This window comes from Manacus candei, unplaced genomic scaffold (assembly GCF_025592945.1).
Source record: "Manacus candei isolate 608988 ecotype Guabito, Panama unplaced genomic scaffold, ASM2559294v1 h1tg000005l, whole genome shotgun sequence".
In the NCBI taxonomy this organism is placed as follows: domain Eukaryota; kingdom Metazoa; phylum Chordata; class Aves; order Passeriformes; family Pipridae; genus Manacus; species Manacus candei.
In genome coordinates this window covers 7,136,059-7,163,170 of record NW_026138053.1, presented here as the reverse complement: position 1 = coordinate 7,163,170, position 27,112 = coordinate 7,136,059, and the positions used below count along the sequence as shown (strand labels likewise).

Here is a 27,112-nt window from a genome sequence, read left to right as displayed (position 1 = left end):
AGGAAGCATACTTGGCTTTCTGACTAAGGTGACTTTATACTCATTTGTTTGCAAGCATTTTCCTGAGTCTTAAGAAGTTGGTGTAAATGTAAGAACTACCTAAGAGCCAAACTGGTCCTTGGTATAAGAGCCCTGTCTCTTATACCTCTTATACCTCTCCTGTTTCTACTTAAACTAATGGTTTTAAACTAAAAGAGCAGTGATTCAGACTTAGATATAAGGAAGAACTTTTTTACAGTGAGGGTGGTGAAACACTGGCACAGGTTGCCCAGAGAGGTGGTGGATGCCCCATCCCTGGAAATATCCAAGGCCAGCTCTGGGCAACCTGGCCTAGTTGAAGGTGGGATCATGGCAGAGGGATTGGACTAGATGACCTTTAAAGGCCTCCCTTCCAACCCAAACTATTCTATGATTCTGTGATTCTAAGCAGTTGGTATAAAGGTAAGAATCACCTATAAGTCAAACTGTTCCTTGGTATAAGAGCCCTGTCTCATGTTTCCACATAACCTGGTAGCCCAATGCCAAACAGCATTGATCAAACCATGGATGGGAAAACCTGCTGAGATCCTACATTTCCTGTTCCTTTGAGAAGTCTAAATCACACCGGTCTGTGGGTGCTTCATGCTGCTGCATTTTCCTAACGTAGAAGACATCAGAATCAGGCTCTTGGGAGCAAATTCCTCTCTGGGTAAATATCACCTTCACCTGGAAAAGCAAAGTTGGCTAGAAGGCCACAGCTTTGCTATTCATCATAGGGATTTTTCACAGAACAAGTACATCTGAGGATTCAAGACAACATGGTTTGTTGTTTTCAGCCTATGGTTTCATTTACAAGCAAAAGAGAAGTGATGGAAAATTGTCCTTTGGCAAACATGCCCACAAAAGAAAATATGGGGCCAGATCTTCAGGTACCATAAATCAGCCGTGGTGAAGGAACAACACTGATTTACATCAGCTGAGCGTCAGCCTATAAATCCCCACTGACACGCTGTTGAAAAACAAGCATTTCCAAGCAACAGAGCTATACCTGAGCAATTTCTTTCACTAAACCATGATTCCTTTCTGCTCCCTCTCTCCATTCATATGTATATAGAAGGGCTGCTTTGTGCTTTGAGGTTTTGGTGCTCTTGTTGTTGTTTATAATGCCCGATTCCTTCTCAGGGCTTTTTTTCCGTTCTTCCCTTGTAATGAAAAGCTCAGTAAAATGAAGTACCTTTCGCCTTCCACCCATCCCAGTTTTTTGTGGCAGTTCATTAAGAAGAGGGAGCTGCAGGCTCTCGCCCTGGTCTCTGGGCACAGTTCAATACTGTGTGCATTCTTGTGCTGAGATTTACGTCTCACATTCAAAAAGGCTCCTTAAATCAAGCAGCCCGTTAGCATCTTCTCAGGCTCTGGGTGCCTGGGAGATAAAATGCCTGCGTGCTAATAGTCAATTCATCACTGATCTCACAGAAGAATAGGCTTTGCTTATGTGTGAACATCCTCTGCAGAATGGTTGTGTTTGAGCCTCTCCATTTATTACTTTATTTATTTATTTTAAATTCTTCGTCAGTTTGGGTTTACATTTTGCAATGATGCTTTTTAGGCTTAAGCCTTCTCCACACAGAGCAGCATATGGCTTTGCTGCAAATGCAGCCCTGGCCAATATGCTGGACTTAAAAATCTGACAGTGCCAGCTTACAAAAGTTCCACGGTACATATGTCAATACCAGCTGCATAAAACTGCAAGGATCATGAGCTTCTTTTTGTATTTTGCAAAGGCAAATATATAAACTTTCTGAGAGTCAAGCTTACTTATGTAAACACTTGCGGTAAATTTATTTCATGACATGTTGTAGCCCCACAGTCATCTAGCAGCAAAGCCACCTGTGTGAATTTTCCACCATCTCCTGTACTACAGCTGTGCTGCTGTGCACTGAGTGGGGCTCCCATCACAATTGGTGAGGCAAAACATGTGTTCAGTCCACCAAAGCAGTTGGTCAGGTTTTGTACAGTGAATCCAGCACATCTCCGTATGTATAGAAACGCAATACCAGCCAATTATTTGTCCTCAGGGTAATTCCATTGCATGCCTGGAGTATTTATAGCCCAGCACAGACTCCAAACCACTCTGGCCTGGGTACCTGTGGGCTTTCAGCAGGCTCTGCTCTGCAGGGGCCTCCCAGTGCAGGGCTGCCCACCATTCTGTGGGGCGGGGTTGGTGCACTGCCGGCTGCGCCGCGACGTGCCCGCCTGGCACGGGGACCAGCCTGACCAGCAGCTCCAGCGCCCATCTGTCACACCACCTGCAAACACATTGAAAAGAAAGGGAAAAACAAACAAACAAAAAGAAGTATTTAGTTCTGAAGTGCCACCTACAGCCACCTGCCTTGGGTGGGAGCAGGGGAGGGAGATGGAGCAGAATGCCAACAACGCTTTGGGATTTCAGCTCTGGCTGTAACCCTTCTGGTTATGGAATCCCTGCTCCATCCCAGCAGTGCCCAGCACACGGACAGCTGTTGAGATAAAGGCCCTTTGAAGCCAGGGGAGATGAATCACCTCAAACACCAACAGCTGTTTCTTTTTCTTCTCTGCTCATTTGAAAGGCTGTGCCCTGGCTCTCCTTTCCCAAAGGGCACCTGACAGCTCTCTCTGCACTAACTTTGTCACCCCTGACCAAGGAAGAGGGACAAAAGTCCCCTGATGTCATGGAGGTGCTGTGGAAAGTCTGCTCATCCTTTTGGAGATGGGTCATTTCAAGGCTTTTCCATCACAGTACAGACTGAGTTGTCAGGAGCGGTCGATACTATGGATTATGGCGGTGCTCCTGAATGATGGGAATGCTTGATGGCTGTCATTTACTGTCGTTTTTTATTTACTCATCTGGCCTTCATGCCTGGCTTGGGCACTTTATTAATCCAGACAGCACAAATGGATGTGTGTGCTCTTACTTAGTGCTGGGTGTAAAGCTGGGCTTTCCATCTGCTGAAACGTTGTGCTTTAAAAAAACTGACTATGTTCTTAAATGAGTTTTGGAACTAAAAATTTGAAACTAAAAGTTGTGCATGAGTGAGAAGTGTGTCTGTCCCCACTATTGCAAAAATCAGGGAGCACAAGGCTGGCCTATGCTCTGCTCTCCATGTGCTCTTTTGGGGGCAGGTCCTGAGCCTTCCATGCAAATTCCTTGAATTTGGAGGCAACTCAGAGAACCTGAGCTTTTTAAAGAAACCCACTTTGCAGTCACTGAAGCAAAGCTTTTGAATTCAGCTTCATGAACCATCTACCCAGCTCTGCTCAAACTCCTTAGCTCATCACAGCTTTGATTTTCCAGTGTGAGACCTCAGTGATGAGCACATGGTTGAAGGCCTGGAGCTCTGCCTGGTGGAACTGCTCTGAAGATAGATTTTTCTGCCAGCTTCATGTGCTGAGATTTGGATTTTTTTTGTCATCATGAGATGAAAGAACATGTTCCAAGCTTGGCTTTTGTTGCCACCCATTTAATTTTTTAGGATAGTATATAAAGTGATAAAGGAAACATAAATAGAAACCTGTCACTTTGGAAAAACACATTTTTTCACCCCAAAATAGATACTTCCCTCTAGTTAAAATGCATCTCAGGGAGTGGCAGGGGGGGGAATCTGGTTATGTGGCAATTTTTTACTAAAACAGCATTTTTGGTGGCATGTTGTTTGAGCACCACTTCCCAGCTGTTTCACGTGACCCTTTCCCCCTCCCTTCTCTCCCTGACTTTTGAGGTTTGTGCTCTCATCCTTGTAGCAGACATCCTTAGTGGAATGCCACAAGCCCTCTGGAGGATCACCAGCCTAAGAATGTGACATGGCAGTCAGCAAGGACCAGGTGATGGTCTTGTTTACAGTAATGAGCTATGTCTGTAGAGCAACACAGGCAGAGCTCACCCCTTGATGGGCAGTGGGGGCAGCTGGGTTTTATCAGGATGATGCCACCCAGCTCAGCTCTTTGCAACATCTCGGTAAATCTCCAGCTATTAAACACACCCTAATTTCCACCACTTTATTTATAGTAATTATAAAATCACAGAATAGTTTGGATTGGAAGGGACCTTAAAGATCATCTCATTCCAACCCCCCTGCCATGGTCAGGGACATCTTCAACTAGACCAGGTTGCTCAAAGGCCCATCCAACACTTCCAGTTATGAGGCAGCCACAGCTTCTCTGGGCAGCCTGTGCCAGGGCCTCACCACCCTCACAATAAAGAATGTCTTCCTTATATCTAATCTAAACCTGCCCTCTGTCAGTTTAAAGCCATTTCCTGAGCTGCTAATTTCAGTCTCTTGCAGGACTGCTCAGGATAGCCCAGCAACAAAAGTGATACAGAAGTGAAGGCTGGATTGATGCGTGGATGCAAAGAGCTGTTGGTTCATAGAATCATAATATGCTGAGTTAGAAGGGGCCCACAAGGATCAAGTCCAGCTCTTAGCCTCACACAGTACCATCCCAAAGAGTCACACCATGTGCCTGAGAGTATCATCCAAATGCTTCTTGAATTCAGGCTTGATGCTGTGACCAGTTCTCTGGGGAGCCTTTTCCAGTGCCCAACCACCCTTCGGGTGAAGAACCTTTTTCTAATATCCAACCTGTGGAGAGGGAAACCCAGTCTGTTGGCTGCTTTTTGCCCTCCCCTGTTTGAGGTGCACATCAGGGTCTTACCTCGGCGCTCAGTCTGCTCGCAGGCAGGGCCCCTGGACCCCACATTACACTGGCAGGAGCAGGTGTCCCCCACCAAAATGGGTTCTCCATTGTTCTGGCACGGCCCACAGCGGCAGGCATTGAACTCCAACAAATATTCATCCAGAGCCCGTTTCAGGTTTTGCCGCTTGGTTTCCATGTCACCAAGGTTGCTTCTGCGGAGAATTTCGTGGATGGGCTGCAGCTGCATAGGATGGAGATGGATAGCATGAAAACAATTTCAGCTGGGCATCACTGAGACGCTGTGACATTGCTGGATAAACTCAGGACTCGGGAAAAACTCATTTGTCTTCCTCGACAGCTGCATGTACATCATGCAAATGTGTTGCTGCGACTGATGGGCCCCAGTGAGAAACCACCGTTCCAAAACCTTCCTCATCTTAGAGGTTTGTGTAGGATTGGCTTCTCTGGACATGCTTTGGAGTTTTAGTAGGGATTCAAATGATAAATTAAAACACCCCAGTAAGCCCATTTTTTGACTGATTTCTTAGTGCTGTCACAATATCTGAGATTCTTGCATGCTTTTTGCCTTTTTGAAGAAAATGTTTTGGTAAGAGCTTTGGACAGAGGGACTCATCAAAATTTATTGCCAGCCTACCACTTACAGTGTCCAGATTGTGAAATAACCAGTAAATGCTGAGAATGAAGAATATCGCCCATATATTTTTTTGTCCTTTGATGTAGTGAAATGTACTGTCATGATGTAGTGAAATAATACTGTAACCTACAGCTTTAAGAATATAACTTGCTCATCATATTTCCAGTAGCAAAATCAAGTTCCTGTATACCAGCAAAAACGGTCCAGTTTGGGCAGCTGTAATTATAACTTGCCCAACTGACTAGTAATATTCAAATGAATATTAAAGCTAAAAGCTCAGGACTGTCTGAGAACAGTTATTTATACTTGTCCATCCATGCATCTGTGCAAACACTGTGTCTAGGCCAGAAATTGGTGGAAACTATTCCTAAAGAAGAGCTGGGCATCATCTCATTGCACAAGGCATAGTGAGAGTGATTCGTGGGGAGGATCAGGGTCAGCTGGGCTTTGGTAAGAGCTCTTAGGCAAATTTGCACAAGGCTGTTTAACAAACTGAGGGAACTGCAGATAAGAGCTGCTGCAGTGGACACGAGCTCTTATCGGCCACTTCGGTTGCAGAGTGACTGCTCAGCTCTGGAGCAGGCAACAGAGAGGTCAGCACATGGTTTACTGGAAAAGTGCAATAAATTTTGCCCAGGATTGATGGGAACTGTGCAGAAAGGTGAATAACCTGCAGCTGGAACTGAAAGTGCTTCTATGCTATCAGAGCTTTCTGCCATCAGGGTACTGCCCAGGAAGGCTTGCACAATCCTTCTTGCCCTGCCAGTAACCCAGATCCATTTTCCCTTCTCCCACTCTCTGTCAGAGGTTTCAAATGTGCTTTCAAATGAAGACAAGAGGGATAGAAGCAGCTGCATGTCCCTGCCGTGATGGAGGTCCTTCCCCCACACCCCACAGCTGCTCTCCTGGAGGAGACCAGTGATCTTGGCATCTTAGGATACATGTGGCACTGCTGACCACAGCTGAGGAGTTGTGGCCACCTCCTCATGTCTCTGCCATCTCTGTCCCTCAAGTATTTGTTTGTAGGGTTGCTGCTCCCTCTCCTTTTCCATCTCCTCTGCTTGCACCCATCTCCTCATCTCAGAAACTATATTAGACGCTTCAGTGATCTTTCCATTTTATGGGGCTTCCAGTGAAACTAAAGGGAGAGTACAGCTTTGATGTTTTTTATAGCTACAGACCCTCTTTTTGGAGTGTGGAGAAAGACAGGACCCCCCTGGGAAAACAGCCAGGAGCCCCCTGCTCTGAGGACTCCTGAGGAGGGTCTGTCTATGCAGAGCCTTTGCTGGAGGGTGTTTAAAACACCTTCCCCAGCCCCCTGCAAGTCGCCTGCTTATACAGAAGGGTGGACAGCGTCAGGGAGAATAATAGGGATGAATGCAACCACAATTCATTGTGAAGCTGTTTAGGAACACATCAAAAACTTAACTCGGCACTAATCCAGCATTAAGCTCCTTGTCCATCTCCCTGTGGATGCGGTCCGTGGGAGATGTACTCCCCATTGTGAAATGAATAAGAGGTTACCAGATCAGTGGCCCATTACATTTAATCTTGTTCTGTGATGGGATCACAATAAAAATACAAAATGATCTGCTCGACTACACTTTCATTCCTTATAGCGGCGGAGTTTCTTCAACTGCAGAAAAGCCTTACCTCAAAATCAATAACAGCAGGATTATATTTTAATGACCTTCCCCAGTGACGATACATATTGCCATCCCAACTGTTTAAGAGCCCTCCGCTGTAACTGGTATCTCCCCCTCTAATCCGAGGAATAATATCTTCCACAACTGCACTGTGGCTCTCACGACCTGAAAAGTTGAATTACACACATATTATTTAGTTACTGTTTCCACACATGCAGTAGAAGCTGCTTAATGGAGGTGAGATCAATCGTGCAGGGGGCTATCAGTGAGCTGCCTTCTGGAATCGATGGGAGCTCAGTGTTCCCTGCTTGTGGGGTGAGCCCTGCCACCTTATCATGAGGTAGTCAGTGACAAGATGAGCATCCCAAATGTTTTAAGCTGATAAGACCCGAAAAGCCTGCACACCTCCAGCCTTGGTTTCTAGTTAGGACATGGGCAATAGATCACACTGTCTACATCTCATTAAGTAATGTACAAATTTGGGATTTCCTACCCCCTTTGAGTATTTTTCTTAGTCAATTTTGACTTTTTACTAGTTACCATGTTGCTTTTGCCATGCATGCCCAGTCTGTCATTGCTATAAGGACTGCAGCCTTCCAGCCACCCCACTGCCTCTATTTATATGTGCTTCTAATCCAGGTATTGTTACATTCATTCCTGCTCTTTAAAGAGCAACTAGGACTCCTGGAGACCTGGACTCAAAGTTGCTGTGGTCCCACCATGTCTGGGAGATGGCACCAGAGCTTTCTTTTTCATTCTTTGTGTGACCCTACTTGAATCTCCATGCCCAAGTGACCAGAAGAAGTGACACAAGATGCCTTAACAGACATCTGCCATGATATCATACCAGTTTTCAGAAATCCTTTCTTTTGGCAGTCAGAGTATGACACAGATGCATTCAGATCCAGTTTATTCTCACTGGCTGTAAGGCCAAGTGACAGGCCAATACAGGCCCCGATCTCCTCACCTGTGACGGCTGCAAAAGAAAGGAAACAGGTAAATTCAGTGACTCATGCTGAGTGGAAGGATGTTAATTTTCCTACTTGTTTTCTTCTGTTACTGAAGAAAATACTCAGTTGCTTTCATGGCCTGTATTTCAAAGTCAAGAGCTATTCTGGGCATAGGACAGTGAAGAAGATTTTTTTATAAGAAGTGAAGAAGTATTTTTTATAAAAATTGTTTCTTAGAAAACATTAGAAGTAAATATCTTAACACAAGGCTTTGGGCATCTATGTCCTTGTTTGATCTATATATTTTAAACCAAACCATTATTTTTTTTACAGGCTAACTCATAATTAGGGTAAAGCTGGGAACAGCAGCTTAAATCAATAGATCTTCACTAATTTTCCTAAACTCAGGATCTGACCCACCTGTTGGTGGCTTAAGTAGCAACTTGCAGGTTTGTGTGCTTAGAGCTGCTAGAGCCTTCCTGGTGCTGGGCTGCTGCCACCAGCACTGCCACATACATCAAGAAAATATGTAACTGGAGAGCCATGAAGCGACTGCAGAGGGGAAGAAGGGAACTAATGAGATGGTTTCACCAAGGTAAGCAACGTGCATATTTCATACAGCCAGGTTTTATGTAAGCACTTCAGTGTACTGCAAATAAAATAACTACTCTTTAGTAGTTAAAAAGTCAATTGATTTCTATAAATACGAGTATTGTAAGTAATAGGTAACTTTTATATTGCTCTTTTTCGTCAAAGAACCTTACAATGTTTTACAAAGCAGCCTGGTAATCAATACCATGGTATTGAAAGGGAAGCACAGAGGTCAGTGGGGTTTGTGCATCGTGACTTAACAGTCTGAAGATGGAATCTCCATTCGAGTTCCAGCCTGGAGCATTGTCTGCTGAACTGCCTCACCCCAGCAGTTCAGTGGTTTGAGGTGGAAGGGAACTTTAAAGGTCAACATCCCCTGCATTGAGCAGGGACACATTCAACTAGAGCAGGTTGCTCAGATCCTCATACAACTTGACCTTGGATGTTTCCAGGGAGGGGGCATGCACAGAGTAAATTAGAAAGTCTTAATATATTCTGATTAATTAAAAATGCAGCAGTAAATCTTACCACTTGAGCACGTTTAACTATCGCACCACCTCTCTGGGCAACTTGTGCCAGTGCCTCACTACCCTCATTGTAAAAATATTTCTTCTTTAATCTAAATTGACCTTCTCTTAGTTTAAAACCATCATCCCTTGTCTTATCACAACAAACCCTGACAAAAAGTTTGTTCTCATCTTTCTTATAGGCCCCTTTTAAGTGCTGGAAGGCCACAATTACGACACCTGAAGCCTTCTCCAGACCGAATGACCCAAATTCTCTCAGCCTTTCCTCATAGGAGAGGTGCTCCATCCCTCTAGTCATCTCTGTTGGCCTCCTTTGGACTCGCTCCGACAGTTCCATGTCTTTCCTGTGCTGGGAACCCCAGAGCTGAGTACAGCACCTGAGAGGCAGAATCCCCTCCCTCAACCTGCTGCCCACACTGCTTTCGGTGCAGCCTGGGACACCACTGGCTTTCTAGGCTGTGAGCACACATTGCTGGCTCATGTCCAGCCTCCAGCCTCTCGTCCATGAGAAAGGGGCTACAAGTCCCAGATTCAAACTGGTGACAGCTAAAGCATTCTCAAGACTTCAGTGGGAATTGCATCCCATTGCAAAACTGGGCCCTTGAGAAAGATTAAATGTGTGGCACTCAATTACTTGTACTAAACTGTTCAACAGTTGTAAACACAGTGGGTAAAGTTCATTCACCCAAAGCAATGTGAGTGATTGCTTATATTGGTGTTGGAGTGCCATAAAATTAAACTTGAGGAACACCCTGATTAATTGATTTGCCATGGCTCCCATTGAGTAATTATGTTCAGCGAGGGTCTGTCAATACAATTTGCTATTGGTTGCAGCAAGATCGGGTCTTGATAAATGAAAAGTGGTTATCATTGCAAAAGGGTGGTCATAGTAAATATTGGCACTTGAGGGGGGAGTCCTGATAGGGTTTTTTATGTGATATAATTTGTGATAGTTAAATGTGCTCAAGTGATAAGATTTACTGCTGCATTTTGAATTAATCAGAATATATGAAGACTCTTTCTAATTTACTCTGTGCATAATGTTTCTCCCATAAATGTTCTTGTAATATGTGAACACATTATACTGTTTTCTGCTAAATAATAGAACCATAACAATCTATTTTAAAAACAAGTAATGAAAAATATTGATGGCAGAGCAACAAGGGACCTCTTTCTGACATATGTATTTATTTCACTCATGACCACATCCATATAAGCCCTTGCAGCCTGAAAGCTAGAAATGGGTCTGGCAGCAAAACTGCAGTCCTGATCTCTGCAGTGTGGTCTATTCCCGAGTATCTAAACAGAGAAGGTGATTTAATTTTCAAAATTCAGGTGGCCTGAATGCCTAAAGTCCATTTCATGTCTATGCTGAGCTAAATGCTCAGTGGCCACCTAAAGCTGTCTCTCATTTAAGGAGGACTCAGCCAAGGGGTCTTTTTCCTGGGCATGTGTTTTAGTTACTGGTCTGTGAAAAAAGGAATATTCTCTCTTGCAGAGCATTTAACACACAGCCTTGTGAGCTAGGTGGGCTCTCAGGGTGCAGTGGTTGTTCTAAAGCAGGTGCCATGTTCCTCAGCCCTGTGGGGACTCAGCGATACATCTCCAGGCATCTGCAGAGCTTCACGCTCATCTTATGAAGCTCTAATTTTAAGATTTGAGCACTTATATCCTGATCCTGACCATTCCTCCGGGAAGGAGGATAATCCTCTTGCAAACACAGCCTTCAAGCATGGCTGTGATCAACATTAGAAAAATCAGGGATTTTTTACTAAATGCTTTTAGACTGTGGCATATCAGACACTTGCAGGTGGGTCCTTCTGGGTCAGCGTCGTGTGACATAGAGCTCTGCTGACTTGGTAAATGTGGACTCACTAGCACAGCCTGGATTAGATGAAAAATACACAGTGGTGCTGCATTAGAATGAAAATTACATCCCTACTGGGGCACATTTTTGTCTTTTGCTGAACTTCAACATCCTTCTTTCCCAAGATAAAGCATCTCGTAGCAATAAATCTCCCCCTTATATACACAGCAAGCACAAGATAAAGCAAAATAACAGCCTCCCTCCACATGCTTTTGATTCACTCTTCCTTTGAAATTGGCAGTCTGCTTCCTGAAGACTTGCTTGCCAAGACCTTGTTCACTTCTGTATCACTCACTCTTCAAAGTGAAGAAATGATTTGAAGAAGCATCACATTTCCAAACATTAGAGGTTTGGGAACTTGATGAAAATTCTCTGAATTGGTGATTTCTTTTAGAATTGGCATGGTTAACACTCAATATGGAGTGCATAGTTATCCTAGTGCTGCTGGTACCAAACCATTTCAGACCAGAGGCAGAATTTGGGGCAGAACCATGGAAATTATCGGAATTAATGGAATTACAGCAATTTGCGCCAACTGCAGCAATTTGCACATGTTGTCCAAGATCACAGTTTCCTTCTACATACATGTCCAGCCTGGAGTTACCAAGGCAGTTACCTGGGTACCCTCTGCAGAGTGGTGTGATGGTCCATAGGGAAAGTGGGATCTATTGCATTGTTGACACCTTTACAAAAGTTGGCAATCTGGTTAGTGTACTGAAGTACCATATTATTATTCTGCATCTTACGTTTTTTATGAGGAAAAATGTTATGCTTTGATTCACCAGTAATGGCTATTCTTGCATTCTAGATATCTATAGTAGGTATTTTATCTAATTGAGATTCAAAGGTGTGGCTCTCCAGCCTCATCCACTCTAATTTGTTGAGAATTGGAGCTAACAGAGGTCTGTTAGTCTTCAGATATGACACTGAACAGAGTAAAGTGGTAGAGGTACTGCCAAGTACAGTGTGCTATTTCCATTTACAGAAAATTGCAGCCTTCACTATGAACAGGCTAAAAAGTGAGTGGGCTGGCTTGCTGTACTCTGGATGAGTTTGCAAACCTTGAGCATTCATGAGAATGGCCAGAACAAAGACTATAAGAAATAGGAGAAGATTGGCAAGTGACACTGAAAAAATGGAGAAGATAATGCTCAGGTTCCTTCTTAAACTACCAAAACCTCACCCAGATACTTCTGACATTAGACTGGGAAGCACATTTTGTGACACTCAAGCTAATCCCCTGCCATGTGGCCAGTAGTGCATCCATCTTGTGAATGTGTGGATACCCCTATGTCATCCCCCCATGCATTTTTGGGCTTGTGATGAGTATGTGTCTATCATGTGCTGGGATGGGCCAGACAGCTCAGCAAAGACGTGCTGATGAGCATCCACCCTCCCGGGGTCCAGGGAGGAGATGGCTGTGGAAATCCACCCCTCGGTCACCAGGTTGGAAAGAGCTGGTTTAGAGCAGAAAGTTGTGAACAGAGAATAGCTTCTCATTTTCTAACCTTTTCTTCTCATTTCCTCCTTATTAATGACGAGGATGTACTCAAAGATGCCTCCCATGGTACCAGATGTCATGAAATGGGTGCCATAGTCATTGATGAATTTGGCATACATGCCATAGTTGTAGGTGTCTGGAAGCTCCTGCAGGGAGAGCAGTACATCTTCATGCAAAACAATGTTGTCCCTTCTCATCTTGAAACGGGCTGTCTGCACCTTTGTCACAGCTCTAATGAATGCAAGGTCCTGCAGGTAAAGAAAAAAGAAGCTGCAGTCAACATTCATTTAAAAAAATAAATTTCTCGTCTTTAGGCTTGCAGAGGAAAGCCTGAGTCTCTGACTGTCAGTGTATATTGAAGGCATGAAAACAAGCCCAGGTTTAAATGAAAGAAATATTAATTCATTTTCTAGAGTCTTTTTCTTATGTGCTGTGGAGGTGGAGGACAAAGCTGTGGTGTTGGATGCTACGAGGTTTTTTACTGATGTGTGAGGCTCAGCTTGGTTTTCCTCCATTTTCTGTTTCTGCTATTTCTTTTTCTGGTTTCTTTTCCATAGCGTTTATTCCCTTTAGCTTTTTTCACAACCTCAACCAGTGATACAGGACAAGGGTCAAGGCAAGGCAAGTCCAGCCCAGCTGTGGGGAAATACCCTGGCCAGGAAGATGCTGATGGGGGAGGATTTCCTGGATATACCAACAGATCCACAACTCCACCTCTAGATTAGTCATTGCCTCAAACAAGGCTCCAGTGCAACCAGAACAACCCTTTAAATGATTCCTCCAATAACTGATCATCATTTAGCTACAAACATTGTGTGAGTCTGGATAAGGGCACAGTAAATACTATAATGGTGCTCATTTCAAACAGCTTTTAAGGGCATTTTAACTCAGAACACCATCAAAGTAATTCTTCTTTATTGTTTTCTGTCAGCAGCCACAAGAGAAGTGGAGATGGGGCACGGTAAATGTGGGAAATACCAGCACTCATGTTATTAGATTGGAAAGAGGTCATCACAGCTAGTCCATGATGTAAGCCCACTGTGAGAAGTGCACCCTATTACCAGGTACTATTTTTTTCAGCATGGTATTTTAACCTCCCATAAAAAGTAGCATATTTCCCCATCATAAGGCAGCTTGTATTAATTTGAACAAGATATATTTGCTACTGGAGACCATTCCCTGAGGACTATTGTTTGGATCAGCATCTTGATATTTCCTCCTCCCTCATCGTCACTTTTAAGCATTTTTTTATTTATGTGCTTAATGTAGCCATGAAACAGAATGGGGTGAGATGACATGTGTTGTGGCACTTCGTAATTCAATTTTATTCCCACTCCCTGTTTGCTAAAACATACAAAGAACAGCAAACAGGATTACTGACGATCATACATTTGCAATTACATGAACAAATTAAGGTACAATTACTGTGTTAAAAAATGCAATTGAGAGAATAAACTGACATAAGTTACAGCCAGACCATGTGATGCACAGATGATACGACTGGAGCATATGTATCACTGATTTGGTTGGGGTTTTTTACCTTTGCAGTGTATTCCGTGAAATTCTTCAGGGATCCTTTGGCACCTGATAAAGTGAGGCCCAGGTTTACCAGTATATCTGAACCTGCAGGCCCAATTCCAATGGTAAAGCCCATTGTTTTGGATTTATGATTTTTAAGGGCATCAAGCAGATCCTTTGAATCATCGTAAAACTCAAAAGTGAATCCAGAATCAGCATGAGCCTAAAATGAAAGGAGCAGACATTAATTTTTTCAGGTACTTCTCTTCCTTTTTAATCTTCATTTCTTCAAGGAGCTGATAGTGCCTCTGCTTGAAGCCTGTGATGCTCCTGACAGCACCGGCATTGACTTCAGTGAATGTGGAATAAGGAATTAAGTCACATGACATTTCATTTGGAAATATGTGAGAAATGTGGATAAAGCCAAGCATTTTGCTTCATCCATCTCCAAACAGGGGAGAGGTTTGTGTTTAGCTACTCAAAGCCAGAACTTGTAATGTTACCTATTAAGATAGCTTGACACTTCCCATTATAAAACCTTCCTTCCAGTTCCTTACAGCTCTGCCAAATCCTAAGGATTTGGACTGATTTTTTTTTTTTTCTCTCCAACCTGCTTCTGGATGAATTTATTTAGGAAAAAAATTCAACAGCCATTTATGGTGGCAAGACCAGAAAACAAACATTGTTTTGCCTCTGTTTTAGAGAAGTGACCTTTTTCTTGACAGCTTTACCTTGCTGGTGTGTGGAATTGAGCAGTCTTGCTGAATCTGGGCTGTACTATTTGCCAGCTCTGTAAAAAGCCAGCCCCAGTGTTCAAACTGGGGACTAAGGGGCACAGGGGACTCTGCCTGCTAGGAGGATATGAAAGATGCTTGCATTGAGTCTGTGGCCTTAATATTTCCTAGGAATAATGTGTTTTCAGTCGTTCATGTCAAAAAGCATGATGGACGTTTCCAAGTGTGGCGAAGGCACCCACTGACGATGTGGGAGACCCAGGCTGAACCCCTGCTCTACTAAGATCAGTCTCCAACATCATATGTGACCTCATGGACTATAGGTACTGTGATACACGGTGATAGGTTTCAGGATCCCTGTCTCACTCAGAATTTGGATTTATGTCCTTTGTAGCCATGCCATAGACTTAAAACGCTTTCAAAGATTGAACCAGCAGCATCATTACAGTTTTACACGTGGCCACCTGCATCCCTAGAGAGGTGAGTGGCTTGTGCAAGCTCTACAGCTCATTAATAGCAGAATTTAGAGAAAGCCCATTTCTTTTAGCTCTGACTAGGCCAGAGTAAGCAGTGGCAATGCCTGGGTGATAAAGCATGTTAGTTCCTTGATGTGCCATAAAACAGCATTTATATCATCGATTGCCTGTTTTCTCGGCGGCAGCTGGGGAAAGGTAACTTGAAAGACAACTTGTAGTGAATGATAAAATGTATTTGATATCTGTAGGAAGTTTGGCTTTTTACTGGGAAATCACTGCTGAATTTGACCACTCAAAGCACTTACTAGGAATTGGTATATGTGAAAGTTGTAAGGTTTGCGGAAATACTTCTCGTCATCCCCGTAGTACAGACGTTCGCAGGCAGCATCGTACTTCAGCTCCCGCCACTCTCCGTTGTAGACATACTCACACTGGCCTCCAAAAAACTCAGGATCGTATACAAACTGTCTCTCTTCCTGTGTTAGGATATTGTATCTTGGAAAGAAATAGCATTCAGAAAGTTATCCATCATTCCTGTTTTATTCCCTCAACAGTCGCTGTCACAGGCTCTCCTGACACTACAGGTTATCTAGCCTCAAGTTTCCTGAGGAATTTAAATAGAACTTAAAATTGGGTTGGGTTTGCTCTCTTGTTGCTATCTCCTTCCCAAAGCTAACAGACGTTACAGACAAACAACAATTTTAATTCCAAAACATTAGTTTGGACTCATATGCTAGAAATGGAAGAAATCAGTTAAGTTGTTCAGCCCCTCCCAGCATATACAGTTATGAAAGTCCCAAAGTCCTGGAATTCCTTCAGGTCTCCCTTTAGCCTAATGTATCTCACTGTCACAAAGTGCTTCCTGGCATTTCATATAATTATTTTCTATCTTAATTTCATCTCTTTCGTTTTAATAATGGTCCCATTTCTCAGGGCATTTAACACCCTCCCTAGACATGCAGTCAGCTTGTGCTTTGCCAAGTCTCTCACTTATTATTTCCTTGTTCCTCCTTCTTCCCTCTCTCCAGCCCTCACATCTGCTGCCCTCTGAAATCCCTCCCATTACTTAGCATTCTCTGTAATTCCATGGCCTGAAATGAAAGTGTTATTCAAACTAGACAGCAGCATTTCTCTTCACAACAGGGAATCACCTTTAAGACTAACATAGTAAACCCCATTGGTTTTGTATGTTCTACAGGAGAAGCACATCAGAGAGCAGAATTAAATATGTTTCTCAGTGAAAATTAATACATGTCTTGAAAAACTTTTGATGGACTCTCCCAGGCCCTGGGCCAGGGACACATTTATCTCATGGACTCCAGAGAGCATTGGATCGAGCTGATGGGAAGGTTAACTAATGGCTGACTTTTACAGGAGTAAAAAGTGGGCATCACAAATACAGTGTGGCTGGGAGAGGCCAAGGTCAGATAGTAAATCTGAGAGAGGATTTGAAATAAAAGCTGGGATGAACCCTCTTGCCTCCCTCATTGCTACCCGTGGTTGCATGGGACAGCACCCTGTCAGTTCATGGACCACTGCTATTACTAAGGAAGAGCAATATAAGGATCCAGTTTTGATTGTGAGAGTAGAAGCTATTGATTAATTACTCACCCTTGGACTGCTTTTATAGACCCCGGGATTGGGAACAGGTCTTTGCAAGGGCTTTCAGTATCTTCATCCTCACAGTTCTCCTCATCAGACCCATCTCTGCAGTCTCTCTCTCCGTTGCACACAAGGTGACGTTTAATACAGCGACCTAAAGTGCACAGATGCAGGCGACGGCTTATCCGCCCTTCTGAAACACTCGCTGGCAGCTTGCACTGGTTGGACTCTTTTTCACCCGTATCTCAGGGCCACAGGAAGTCATGCTGGGTGTTAAACACAGTGCTCTTCCAGTGGGAATGTGCTTTTCCAAGCTCCTTGCAGGAAGTTTCCCTTTGCGACCCAAGTGAGCACAGCTCTGAGTTCAAGCTGGCCACTCCCATGGGGTGGGAATCGAGGTGAGGTTGCCTCACTGCCCTGACTGTATTATCTAAAATTATGGTCTTGGAAAGTTGCTATAGGAATAGCTTCTCCACTTGGCTTAAGGAAGTCAACTCCATCTTTATAAAGTGCAATTTTGCCTTTTCCAATTGCAGGAGGTATTTGGGGGATTTATTGCAATAGAGTGCAAGAATGGATGTTTGTAGGAAGGGCAACTTGGAAGAGCTTTTGCCTCTGGGAGTGAGGAGAAAGCCTTGACATGACAGTCATGGCAGAAGGGATCTGGCACTGCTGCACTTGTCCCATGGAAGGACAGTGACCTACTCCAGCTGCTGAGCTAGTTGCAGAGCTAATGTATGGTTCTAAATTTTAATAGAGTTTTCATTAGATGTTCAAGATGGAAGTTTGAGCCATTTGTGTAGAAACAAAAATCTGTCAAGGCTAGTCAAACTCTCAGAGAACAGCCGTATTATATCCCAGTCCTCAGAGCTGAGGATGCTAAAAATAAATAAATCACCCCAACAGATTGCTAGTTGGATTGATGATTGAACTATGTCTCTAGCGGGGGAAAAAGCAGTGTGTTGTGAGAGCGTTGTGCCCGTGGAGGGGAGTGTGAGTGTGTAGCACAGCAGTTGGAGCAGAGTATTTCTACTCTCTTTGTTTTACTGAAAAATTAACATTTTCTGTGTCACACAGCCTTCTTTCTATCTAAATCTGAGCGTAATGTGGATGCATTTCTGTAAAAGTGAGGGGAAAAAACAAAGAGGGGAAATTTCCTGCTTCCCCTTGCACTGGTTCACCGTCCTGCCACCTGGTTGGCAGGGGATTGATATCACCCCAGGGCTGCCCAACCAGGAAAAAAACCTCTTTGGCAGGAGTTTGTGCCTGATTCACTCACCTGTTTCCTCGCACCGAAAGTCCTTCCCGCAGCTGGGGGGTTCAGTACACGTGGTCTCAGCATGACAGGTTTGCTCATCCCAGAGGTGCCCTGCACATCTCCTCCCTGCAAACTTCGCCGGCTGCACCAGCCTCCGGTACCGGTGCTACAGCACACAACAGAGACAACCACTTGTATCCCCCACAGACATCACCTCCGTGGGCTATAAAGCAATCAAAACTATCATTTTTATCTATATCCCTTTTTTTTTTTTTTTAATATGGCCCAAAGACTTTGTATGTGGTGAATGGAGAGGGAGCGTCAGCAGAGAGGTGGGAAGCTGATAGGTGGGAATTTAGAGGAGGTTGGAAGGAATGTTTTTGAAGTATCTCTTCGCTGGTTTATACCTTGGAAATAATATGGCATTTTTCCAGTTACACATACTTTGTCCTGGAATGTAACAGGCTGTGTTAGATGGACACAGACACTAATTACAACGCTGATCCTGCAACATTTCTGATGGATTATTAATGAGAATTGCTGCTCTTTAAACTAGGAAGGGGAAAAAAAAGGGAAAGGGAGAAGAGCCAAATAATTTACTGATTATAACCACAGGAATGAAAAAAGCAGGGATAACATAAACTCAGTAGAAAGCAAAATTAGATATTTAAAAATAAATTCTAAAATTATGATGACATATGTGAAATGATATAAAAATTAAGAACAGGAGCAGATGAATGAAGGCTGCTTCTAATTTCTTTTCATTGGAATATTTGCATTAAGAATCAGGGGATACTTAATTAAATCTGAGATAAAAAGAGAAGAAAGTCTTGGGCAAGTATTCTGGCCTGATTCTTCCACCATTTGCCTTGATTTTCCTCTTCCTGTTCTGCTACCTCAAATTTATTCCCCAGTTTACACCAGGGTAAGTAAGAACCTCTCAAGTAGAGGAGCATCTCCATCATATTTGGATGGGTTTACTGGATGCTTTGGAATGATGAATATGTATAATATGTATAATTAATGTGTGTACATCCTCATCACAGACACATCTGAAGATAAATGAATACATTACAGTGGATCCTTACTTTTTTCTCTTGACAAGGAAAGCAATCAGTCCATCCTGACCACTGGCTCAGCTGACAGTCGACAGGAGCTGGAGAATTAACATCTCTGCTGCTTCTTCTAAGGGGGGAGAGAGAGCGCAGTCTAAGGTCTTTGAAGTTGTGTTTTAAGGAGGACTGGAGGCTAGAAGAGGGGAAATGGTCTCTGTGTGTGTTTTTCCACCAGGAACCTATGTTGTAGGATGTGGGAAGCATCCCTTAGCAGAGGCGACTGTATTACAACCTGAGATGTCCCACCCAGGTATTCACCATCAGCATTTAACAGGGGCCACAGGTGCAGTGCTTGAGGATTTTGTCTTGGATTTCCTGCTTTCCCAAGAGATCCTAGCCCTTTCCAACAGGTAGATTTAAAATTATGATTAAATATATGTACATAATATATATTTAAGAGCAAACACACTGAGTAAACAGAACGGATGTCAGAAAGAGACAGGTTTTAAAGAAAAGATTATTTTTTGCCTTTCTCTTCAAAAGCATATCACAATTTCCAGGAGTAGGGATGTTTTGAAATCTATTGATTTCACTATTTTTACACCAGTGTGAACTCATGGTCAGGTAGTTTTCCTGCTATGTATGAAGTCAGGGTCTGTTTCCCAGGGGTTTTGTGGAGTGGTGGGAATGGCTACACCAACAGCGCTGAGAAAATAATGTACAAAGGATGTTGATGAAAAATTTGTTGTCTATTTCTAAAAAAAAATACGTAAATTCTGAGAAGAAGAAAATAACTAAAGGAAGACTGCAAAGGCAGAAAATGGCAAAGGTATTGTATCTTCCTGGCTGTTGAATCAGACTCTGCACATACACTGAATATCACTATATTACAGCAAGAAAATACTTCTCTTTCCTCCCAGCCCAGTCATTACAATCTCTGTTTCTGTCCTAACTCCTGCAACCTTTATTTGTACGATGCATTTCTTTGTCTTGAGGAGCAATCTGTAGAGTGCTAATGCAACTCTGTGTTTGCCATAGCTTTCAAAGCATTTTAAGGAGTTATTCCAAGTCAAAACATCATTATTAGTAGTATTATTTTGGTGACTAACTAATGAGCAGCCTGTTTTACTTACAAGACTGCAGTCCAAAGAGAAATATTGATAATTAGCAGAGGTATGGAGCACATTGGGGATTCATCAGAGGCTGTAGAGAGACTTACTATATGAAAGCCACAACAGCTCAGCAAGGGAGTCTGTGGATGCAGATCATTGTGTGAGATAAAAACCCACCGTGTCTCCAGGAAATCAACAGGAACCTGCAGACAAATGGAGCTGGAGGACACATATGTATTGATGCCTTCTTGCTCTGACAGGAGGATTTGTGGGCTGTATCCTTCAGCATTTCTCAAAGTACTTAATTGGCTCACCTTCGATTGGATTTTACATTTACCTCTTCATTATTCTGCCTTGTTTGATAAGTTCATCAAACATCAAAAATCTTGTCTTTGTTCATTTTCAAAAGGGATTATCGGAATAAGCCTTCATAATTAAGTGTATCACTACCACACTTTTTTTCCTTTCCGCCTTCTCCTTGTCTCCATGTTCCAATTATCACTGATACCTTTTTTTGATCCTTCTAAATCATATTTGCCTTTACAACAAGCCTGAAATTAATAGCTGTAGAAAAAAAAATCCAACCATTTTCCTATCATGACACTATAGCTTTAGAAAAAAAGTAACTTGTTTATTCCTTTCCTTCAAAGACCAAGTGACACTCAAATAGGTTAATAATATTGTTCACAGAAAAAAATTGAGGTGTGAGGATCTGGCTTGGATTGAAAATTGGGTTATTCACATGCACTTGTTAACTTCACATTGTCAAATGTAAAATAATTATAATGAAAAAGAATATGAAAAATATTAACTCATAAATCATCCCGTAAAGAGAATTCATTTGAAGTGCCCAAACCCAGTATGCTAATTTCAGTAAGGAAGTTTAGGAAGGCTTAATAGTAATCAGTAAAAGAAAAACCATTGTGCAAACAGTTCCTTCAAGAAGGAATTATGATCCTGAGCTTGGGCTTTGGACAACTGCCAATAATTTTTTTTTTTCCTGGTAGCTGTTTACAGAGAGCATGGTGTGCACATGCCTCAAGTCAGGACAAAATTGATGGGCTGACTGACATGCTGGTAATTTCTATATGTAAAGTTGGAGAGGGAACAGACTTACCTTTGGGTAGGCAATGCCTTGGGCTCCTGGCGTGCCATTAAAACCAGGGTGCATATAGACAGGATCAAAAGAGAGAGCTGACACTGGCTCCACCACATTGTTTTCCCATATGTAAATGTTTGCTATAGATCAGCTGCAAACAAAAGCTTTAAGTTTCAGGACTGCTGGAAGAAGCACAGAGCCCACCAGCCTCCAAAACACTGAGGTAAATCATTGACAATAGCACAGATCGAATCACAAAGAATCAGGACACATCCCAGAGGCCTTTGCCCTTTTGGAAACAAATTCCCAGTTTTCTGGCAAGGAAATATATTAAACTGTGCAAGTGTTTCCACCTTAAAGTCAATCAAATCCTATTACAGCAGTGTGTTTCTTGTCCAACCTGCTCCATCCTTTTAATTTGAAGGAGGAGGAAACTCATTTTATTTCCCACAGTAACTTCACTGTAATTTTGGTGTGTCTGGTTGCTGACCAGGGAAAAGCTTCCCAGTACAGCAAATTGAAGATTAGCACAAAATTGTGTTATGAGGAACATGTACCTTCCAGATATGTCAGGGAAATGTCAGTTCAGCTTCCTCCCATTACCAGCCCCATAAGACAGTTTTCCATCTTTAAAGCTGATGTGAGTTATCACCCAGCTTTTGCATGGCCCTTACACAGTCACTGAACCATGAGAATCTTGGAAAACTCTTTGTTTTCCAAAGTGATTTGGGGTGAGGAAGATGTCCCACACACCTGAAATTGTTGTGCCCATACACTGTGCAAACCCATCTGTTCATGGTGGCTCTAATGCTCTTTCTTAGCTGGGTGGCATCTTAGCACAGAAGTAGTGGATGTGCACAAGTGTAAGAAAGCAAGAGCACCCCAGGTTATTTATTTTTAAGATAATAGTCACAAGATGACCATATTTAGTTCTGTTGTGTTAGAAGAAACTAAAAATGGCCATTGGAAAGACAACCTGGTCATAGCCCAGGTTGCCCCATAGGTGTTTCCTCAAGCTTGCACACAGCCTCCAGAACTCCCCTAAGGACTCCTGGGCAGATACAAAAATACACAAGGAATCTGTAACTTCATTAGGTAGCAGTTAAAAAAAGAGTAAGAGATCTGTGGAGACTTGTGTGTTCAAATAAGGGTCTGTATCTCCCTGCTTTTTCTTCTGCATAAGTGGGCTGAGATGCTTCATGCATAAATGAAGTGTTCCCAGCAGACAACTGGAAGTTTGAACCTCAGTAAATTCAAGAGAAAGTGTAATTATTGCAAGAAAGTCTGGTCTTGGGCTATTACAGCTATTAAGCAGACAGTGAGTTGTCCTTTGTCCACAAAAGACTGGGATAGAAGTGTCACTTTGTGTATTTCCCAAATTAATTGCAAAGCTTATTTCAATAGCTGGTATTGTAAATTATCAAAATAAAAGGACCTCTTATGGGGTTATTTTAAGGTAATTAAAGTTCAGAATGACCCTGGGGCTTGTCTTTGCTAAACACGAAGAAATGTAGCACATGGGTAAACTCTGTAGTGAAATGAAATGAAAACTGCCCTTTTGTGACCTTTGGGAGTATGTTAATGTAATCCCTTACCTACTAATGCACTTCAGATGGGTTCAGAAAGTCCTTCTCCTTTCTTCGCCTATGCAAGAAGAACTCGAATAAGGAGTTTAATATTTTTTCAATATACTATTAAACTTAAATTGCTTTTGCCTGGGAGAAAAGTAGGGAATTGTAACTAGCCTAAGGCAATCCCCCTTGTCACCTCCCTGTTACACATCACAGCCTCTCTGCATGTCTATTTTGAGACAGAATGACTTAAAAAAGGTTTTAGCAATGCTTATAGAGGTCTGATGGGGATGGACCCCACTGTTCCCATGGTAGGACCCTCCCTGGCCATCTTCCAAATCTGTCTTCGATCCAAACCTGGGCTGTCCTGTGATATAAATGGATGTTTTGCACAGCCAAGTGCCTCCTCAGCATCTAAGCAAGACTGTATAGGCATTATATCTTTTCTGATAGCAGCATCAGAAACACACCATATATATCTAATGAAAGTTATTTGTGGCACATCTCTCAGGTAAAAGGCTGGGCTGGTTTGTGCAATCAGGCACAACACCAATTTCGCACTGATAGGTGAGGTCGTCTGAGGGAGAGGCATGAGAGAGAGATTTAAGCAGCAAGTGAAGCACTCCACGTTAGAGGTGAAATTAAAGAACCTTTCTCAAAGGTGTTATGTTCCCAAAGTGATATATATATATAAAAGCTATGGTTCCATCTATAACGTTATGAATTGAACGTGTCTAAAATGTGTGTGGGATCCTTGACTCTAAACCTGAATTAACTCTCTGAATCTCTGGCTTGCAGTGATGGCCATGCTGTTGGTGGTGATGCAGTCACCTTCAGGAGGATGAGCCATGACATCTTGAGGCTCTTCAGGAGCATGGAAGTAGGGGCTGTGAGCAGGCTGGGGTGAGCAGCAAGCTCACATCGTCACTTTGTGACTATTCCCATCACAAACCTGTTTCCCCCAACACTGAAGAAATCTTTCGCTCTAATTAGAAGGCACACAGCTCCTCATTTACAACTCCTACGTATCTAAAAATCAGGGGCTGATTAACTCAGTAAACAATCTTGGGCACCCACTTGTCCTCACTGATAGCAAAACAGGATTTTGTTCCACTTGGCCCAGAAAGGGGAATTAATTTCCGCCTACAAAATGCACTGATCTTTTGCATAGCACCTGAGCAGCCCGTGGGTAATGTGGCTGTCTGCACAAGCCTAGCTCCAGGGTGAAGCCATAATATATATAATATAATGTTGTTGTCATCCAGCAATTTGCATTTGTTCCTCCTTCATATGTAGATTTTTATTTTTAGTATATTAATACAGTTTTTGCTGCAGGGGATACAGTTATGTAAAAGAATCATTCTTTTTTTATGCCAATGTTCTATTTTTATTTTTTTGTAGTACATTATTCATGCAGTACTATATATCTGAATTTTGTTCCTGACTTGAAGACTGTGACCATCTAAAGGAAGAGTCCTGTTCTTTTTTATTCTGTTCAATGCATCCTACCCACAAAGTTGTATCCAAACTTCTTCCTGTTGAGCATTAGGTGATGTGACTGGCACCTGCCATGTGCCGTTTGTTCTGTCGTGGTTCACCAAGGAAAAGCACAGAGCAGAAAGCCTTTATTCAGGGGTGGTGGGGTTTCTTTTAAGAATGTAGAGACTGTTGCAATGTACAGGGGTTATAGAGATGTAGCTATGGCAAGATCAAGAAGCTATGCCTAGAAATTGGAGCTCTGCCCTTGGAAAGTTTGCTGTTTCACAGCACACATGGCCTTTCTCAGCTCATCCTCTCTACAGGCGCTGGAGAACTTTCCCTGCACAGCAGCTTGGTAAAATAACTTCTGTTTTGCCAAGGAAGTAAAGCTGGCTTCCAAGGTCTTCATCTCTAAACTTCAAAATCAAAATCCCAGCACAGATATCTTCAAGAGAAGGATTTAGATTTGGAAGATGTCTTTATATCATATAGGAAATAGAAGACCTGAGTAGAAGTATGAAGAAGGATAAGACAGATATAAGGTGTTTGCTACAGTTTACCCTGCAGAGCAGATGCTGTGTGCTAGATGATGTTTCTGTATTACCCAGGTCATCATCCTCCATGTCAGAGGGGTGGCAGCAAACACTGCTGACCAGCCTCTGACCAGCATGCTTTTCCTCTGTGCACCAGTTCTGCACCTCATTTCCTGAAGTACATCTGTTTTTTCCTCCCCACCTTAAATTCTCCAGCTACCAAGGGCTCACTGCGAGATGGTGCATTTTAAGGACCAACAACGCTGTGCATGTGTCTCAGTTACTGAGCACAGAGGCTGTAGGGAGGCATGGAAAAGGTCTATCTAAGGACCAGCCCTAGTGCTGGACGTGCCAGCCTCATTTGGTATCACTGAACACTGAACTGGTCTGATAACATTATCTTCTACCAGAGTAAACGCTTAGCTTTAAACACACAAGTAATTATATGGGCTATATTTCTAGGAAAAAAGTATGCATTTAAGTGTGGGATCAGGGCCATCCTTCAGAGACAACCATGCAACTTGATAAAATACCTGAAACATTGCAAGGCTTTTAAATTAATTTTCTTGACTGCTACAGTGCTTTGGTGGGGCTGATCTTAAAAATTCTGACGGAGCTGTATGGTACCTACACTGGCTCCTCCTAAACAACAGTTGTCCTGGCCAGTAAATGAAAGTGTTGGATTTTGAATGCAGGGATCAATAATACTGCATTTTCTTAAATTTCTCATTCCTGCCAGCAATGCAAGAGAGAGTAAGACGCTCGATGGTGGAACAAGTGATCCTCTCTCCCCCTCTGCTGGAAAACCATGATATGACCTCCTGGCAGAAAAAGGCTGAGATTCAAATCATCCTCATCCCTGCCCATGGCAGGGAGTTGGAACTAGACGATCTTTAGCATCCCTTCCAACCCAAACCATTCTAGGACTCTATCAGATGTTCAAGGAACCAGACTGAGGTGAGTGTCTTGGCCCTCTTGGGGACAGAGTAAAGCATAAAATCTGAGCTAAAATCCCTCCCTGGTACAAGACTGTGCCCTGCTATCCACTTTTTCCCATTTGTCTGGGGTTTGAGTTGGTTTTTTTCAGAGATATGGACCTTACTGCCTTTCCCCAGTGTTGTTCCACATGTGGGGCCAGTAGCTGTGAAAAAAGAAAACAAGCTGTCAGACCACACCTAATCTCTAATATCATGACACTGGGCTAATGTTATCACCAATTATATCACGGGCAACACCTGAATCTAGTTGTCTTCCAGAGAAGACTGGATTGCATAAAAATTTGCCTCATCTTCACCAGTCACACTGCCCCACCTTTCTAAAAGTCTGAAAGACTAGAAATAAATCATATTCCCAAGATCTGCTGTTGTTTCTGCTCTTTAGTAACACCTCTGTGAATTCAAAAAAAACCCCAACCAACAACAACAACAACAAAATCTAAAACCAAACAAACAAACCAATCCAAACAAACAAAGAAAAAAACCCCCCAAATTCCAAATCTATATAATAGACCTATATTATATTACAAATCCCATCAGTCACTAAGTAGCTGAAAAGAATAATTCAGGGAAAATAAGTCTGCTGGATGCTGTGCTTGCAGCCCTTGGACTGATGCAACTACATAATACACTATTAGCACAACTGCAGGAAAAAAACATCCAAATAATGAAATTTTAAATTTTTAAACAGGCTGGAATGGTTTGTTCTGGGGAGGTGGTGCATATATAGGGAGTGTTTGGGGCTGCTACTCTCAGTAGTGCTGTTTGGTTTTATTCACATCAGGGCTGTGCCTGGGAATTCCTGTTCTGGGTCGGTGCCTCTGAGACACAAACCCAGAGCAAACCCCATGCTTCTGCTCCAATCTGCTGCCTGTGGAATAACAGCAGAGGACAAGGTGGTCATTGTGTTTCACTGGGATGTCACTATTCCTGGCAATAGCTTGGTAGGGACCAATGGGAGGCACCAGCACTATCGGAAGAGGTGGGGTAGGAGGGGAAGGGCTAGTGAAGGGATTACCTGCATTCCCTCCAGCATTTCAGGGAGGGTGTAAAGTGTTTTGTTATCTCTTGACATCTCTGTTTAGTTTCTCGAAGGAAATTTTTCTGTGTGGCACATTAAAAGGTGACTTATGTAGAGCAGCACCAGCTCTTTGTCATCAGGCTTTCCCCAAAAGTCCAGAGCCAGGGAAAAAAGCTGGCTTCCACCTCTGCAGTGTTTGATCTGTACAACAACACTGTGGCTACACCGTGCTCCCCGTGCAGTTAGTGCAGCCCGGAGCGATTTATGGCAGC

The 27,112-nt window shown here is 42.9% G+C and overlaps 1 protein-coding gene across 2 annotated transcripts; it reads right to left on the bottom strand.

Moving 5' to 3' along the window:
• Positions 1-1,539: 1,539 nt before the first annotated feature.
• C8A (complement C8 alpha chain) lies at positions 1,540-21,455 on the bottom strand. 2 transcript variants are annotated; one of them, XM_051801186.1, is made up of 11 exons: positions 21,260-21,455; positions 19,064-19,223; positions 17,997-18,141; positions 16,727-16,871; positions 15,421-15,610; positions 13,928-14,128; positions 12,395-12,635; positions 7,799-7,927; positions 6,959-7,116; positions 4,669-4,891; positions 1,540-2,285 (listed from the first exon to the last, which is right to left on the bottom strand). In XM_051801186.1, the coding sequence occupies exons 1-11, from the start codon at positions 21,355-21,357 to the stop codon at positions 2,134-2,136; spliced, it is 1,842 nt and encodes a 613-aa protein (XP_051657146.1). In that variant the 5' UTR covers positions 21,358-21,455; the 3' UTR covers positions 1,540-2,133. The 2 variants fall into 2 exon arrangements, with proteins under 2 accessions (XP_051657146.1, XP_051657155.1); XM_051801195.1 differs by having other exon boundaries at positions 1,542-2,285; positions 19,064-19,160; positions 21,260-21,453.
• Between the last annotated feature and the right edge of the window lie 5,657 nt (positions 21,456-27,112).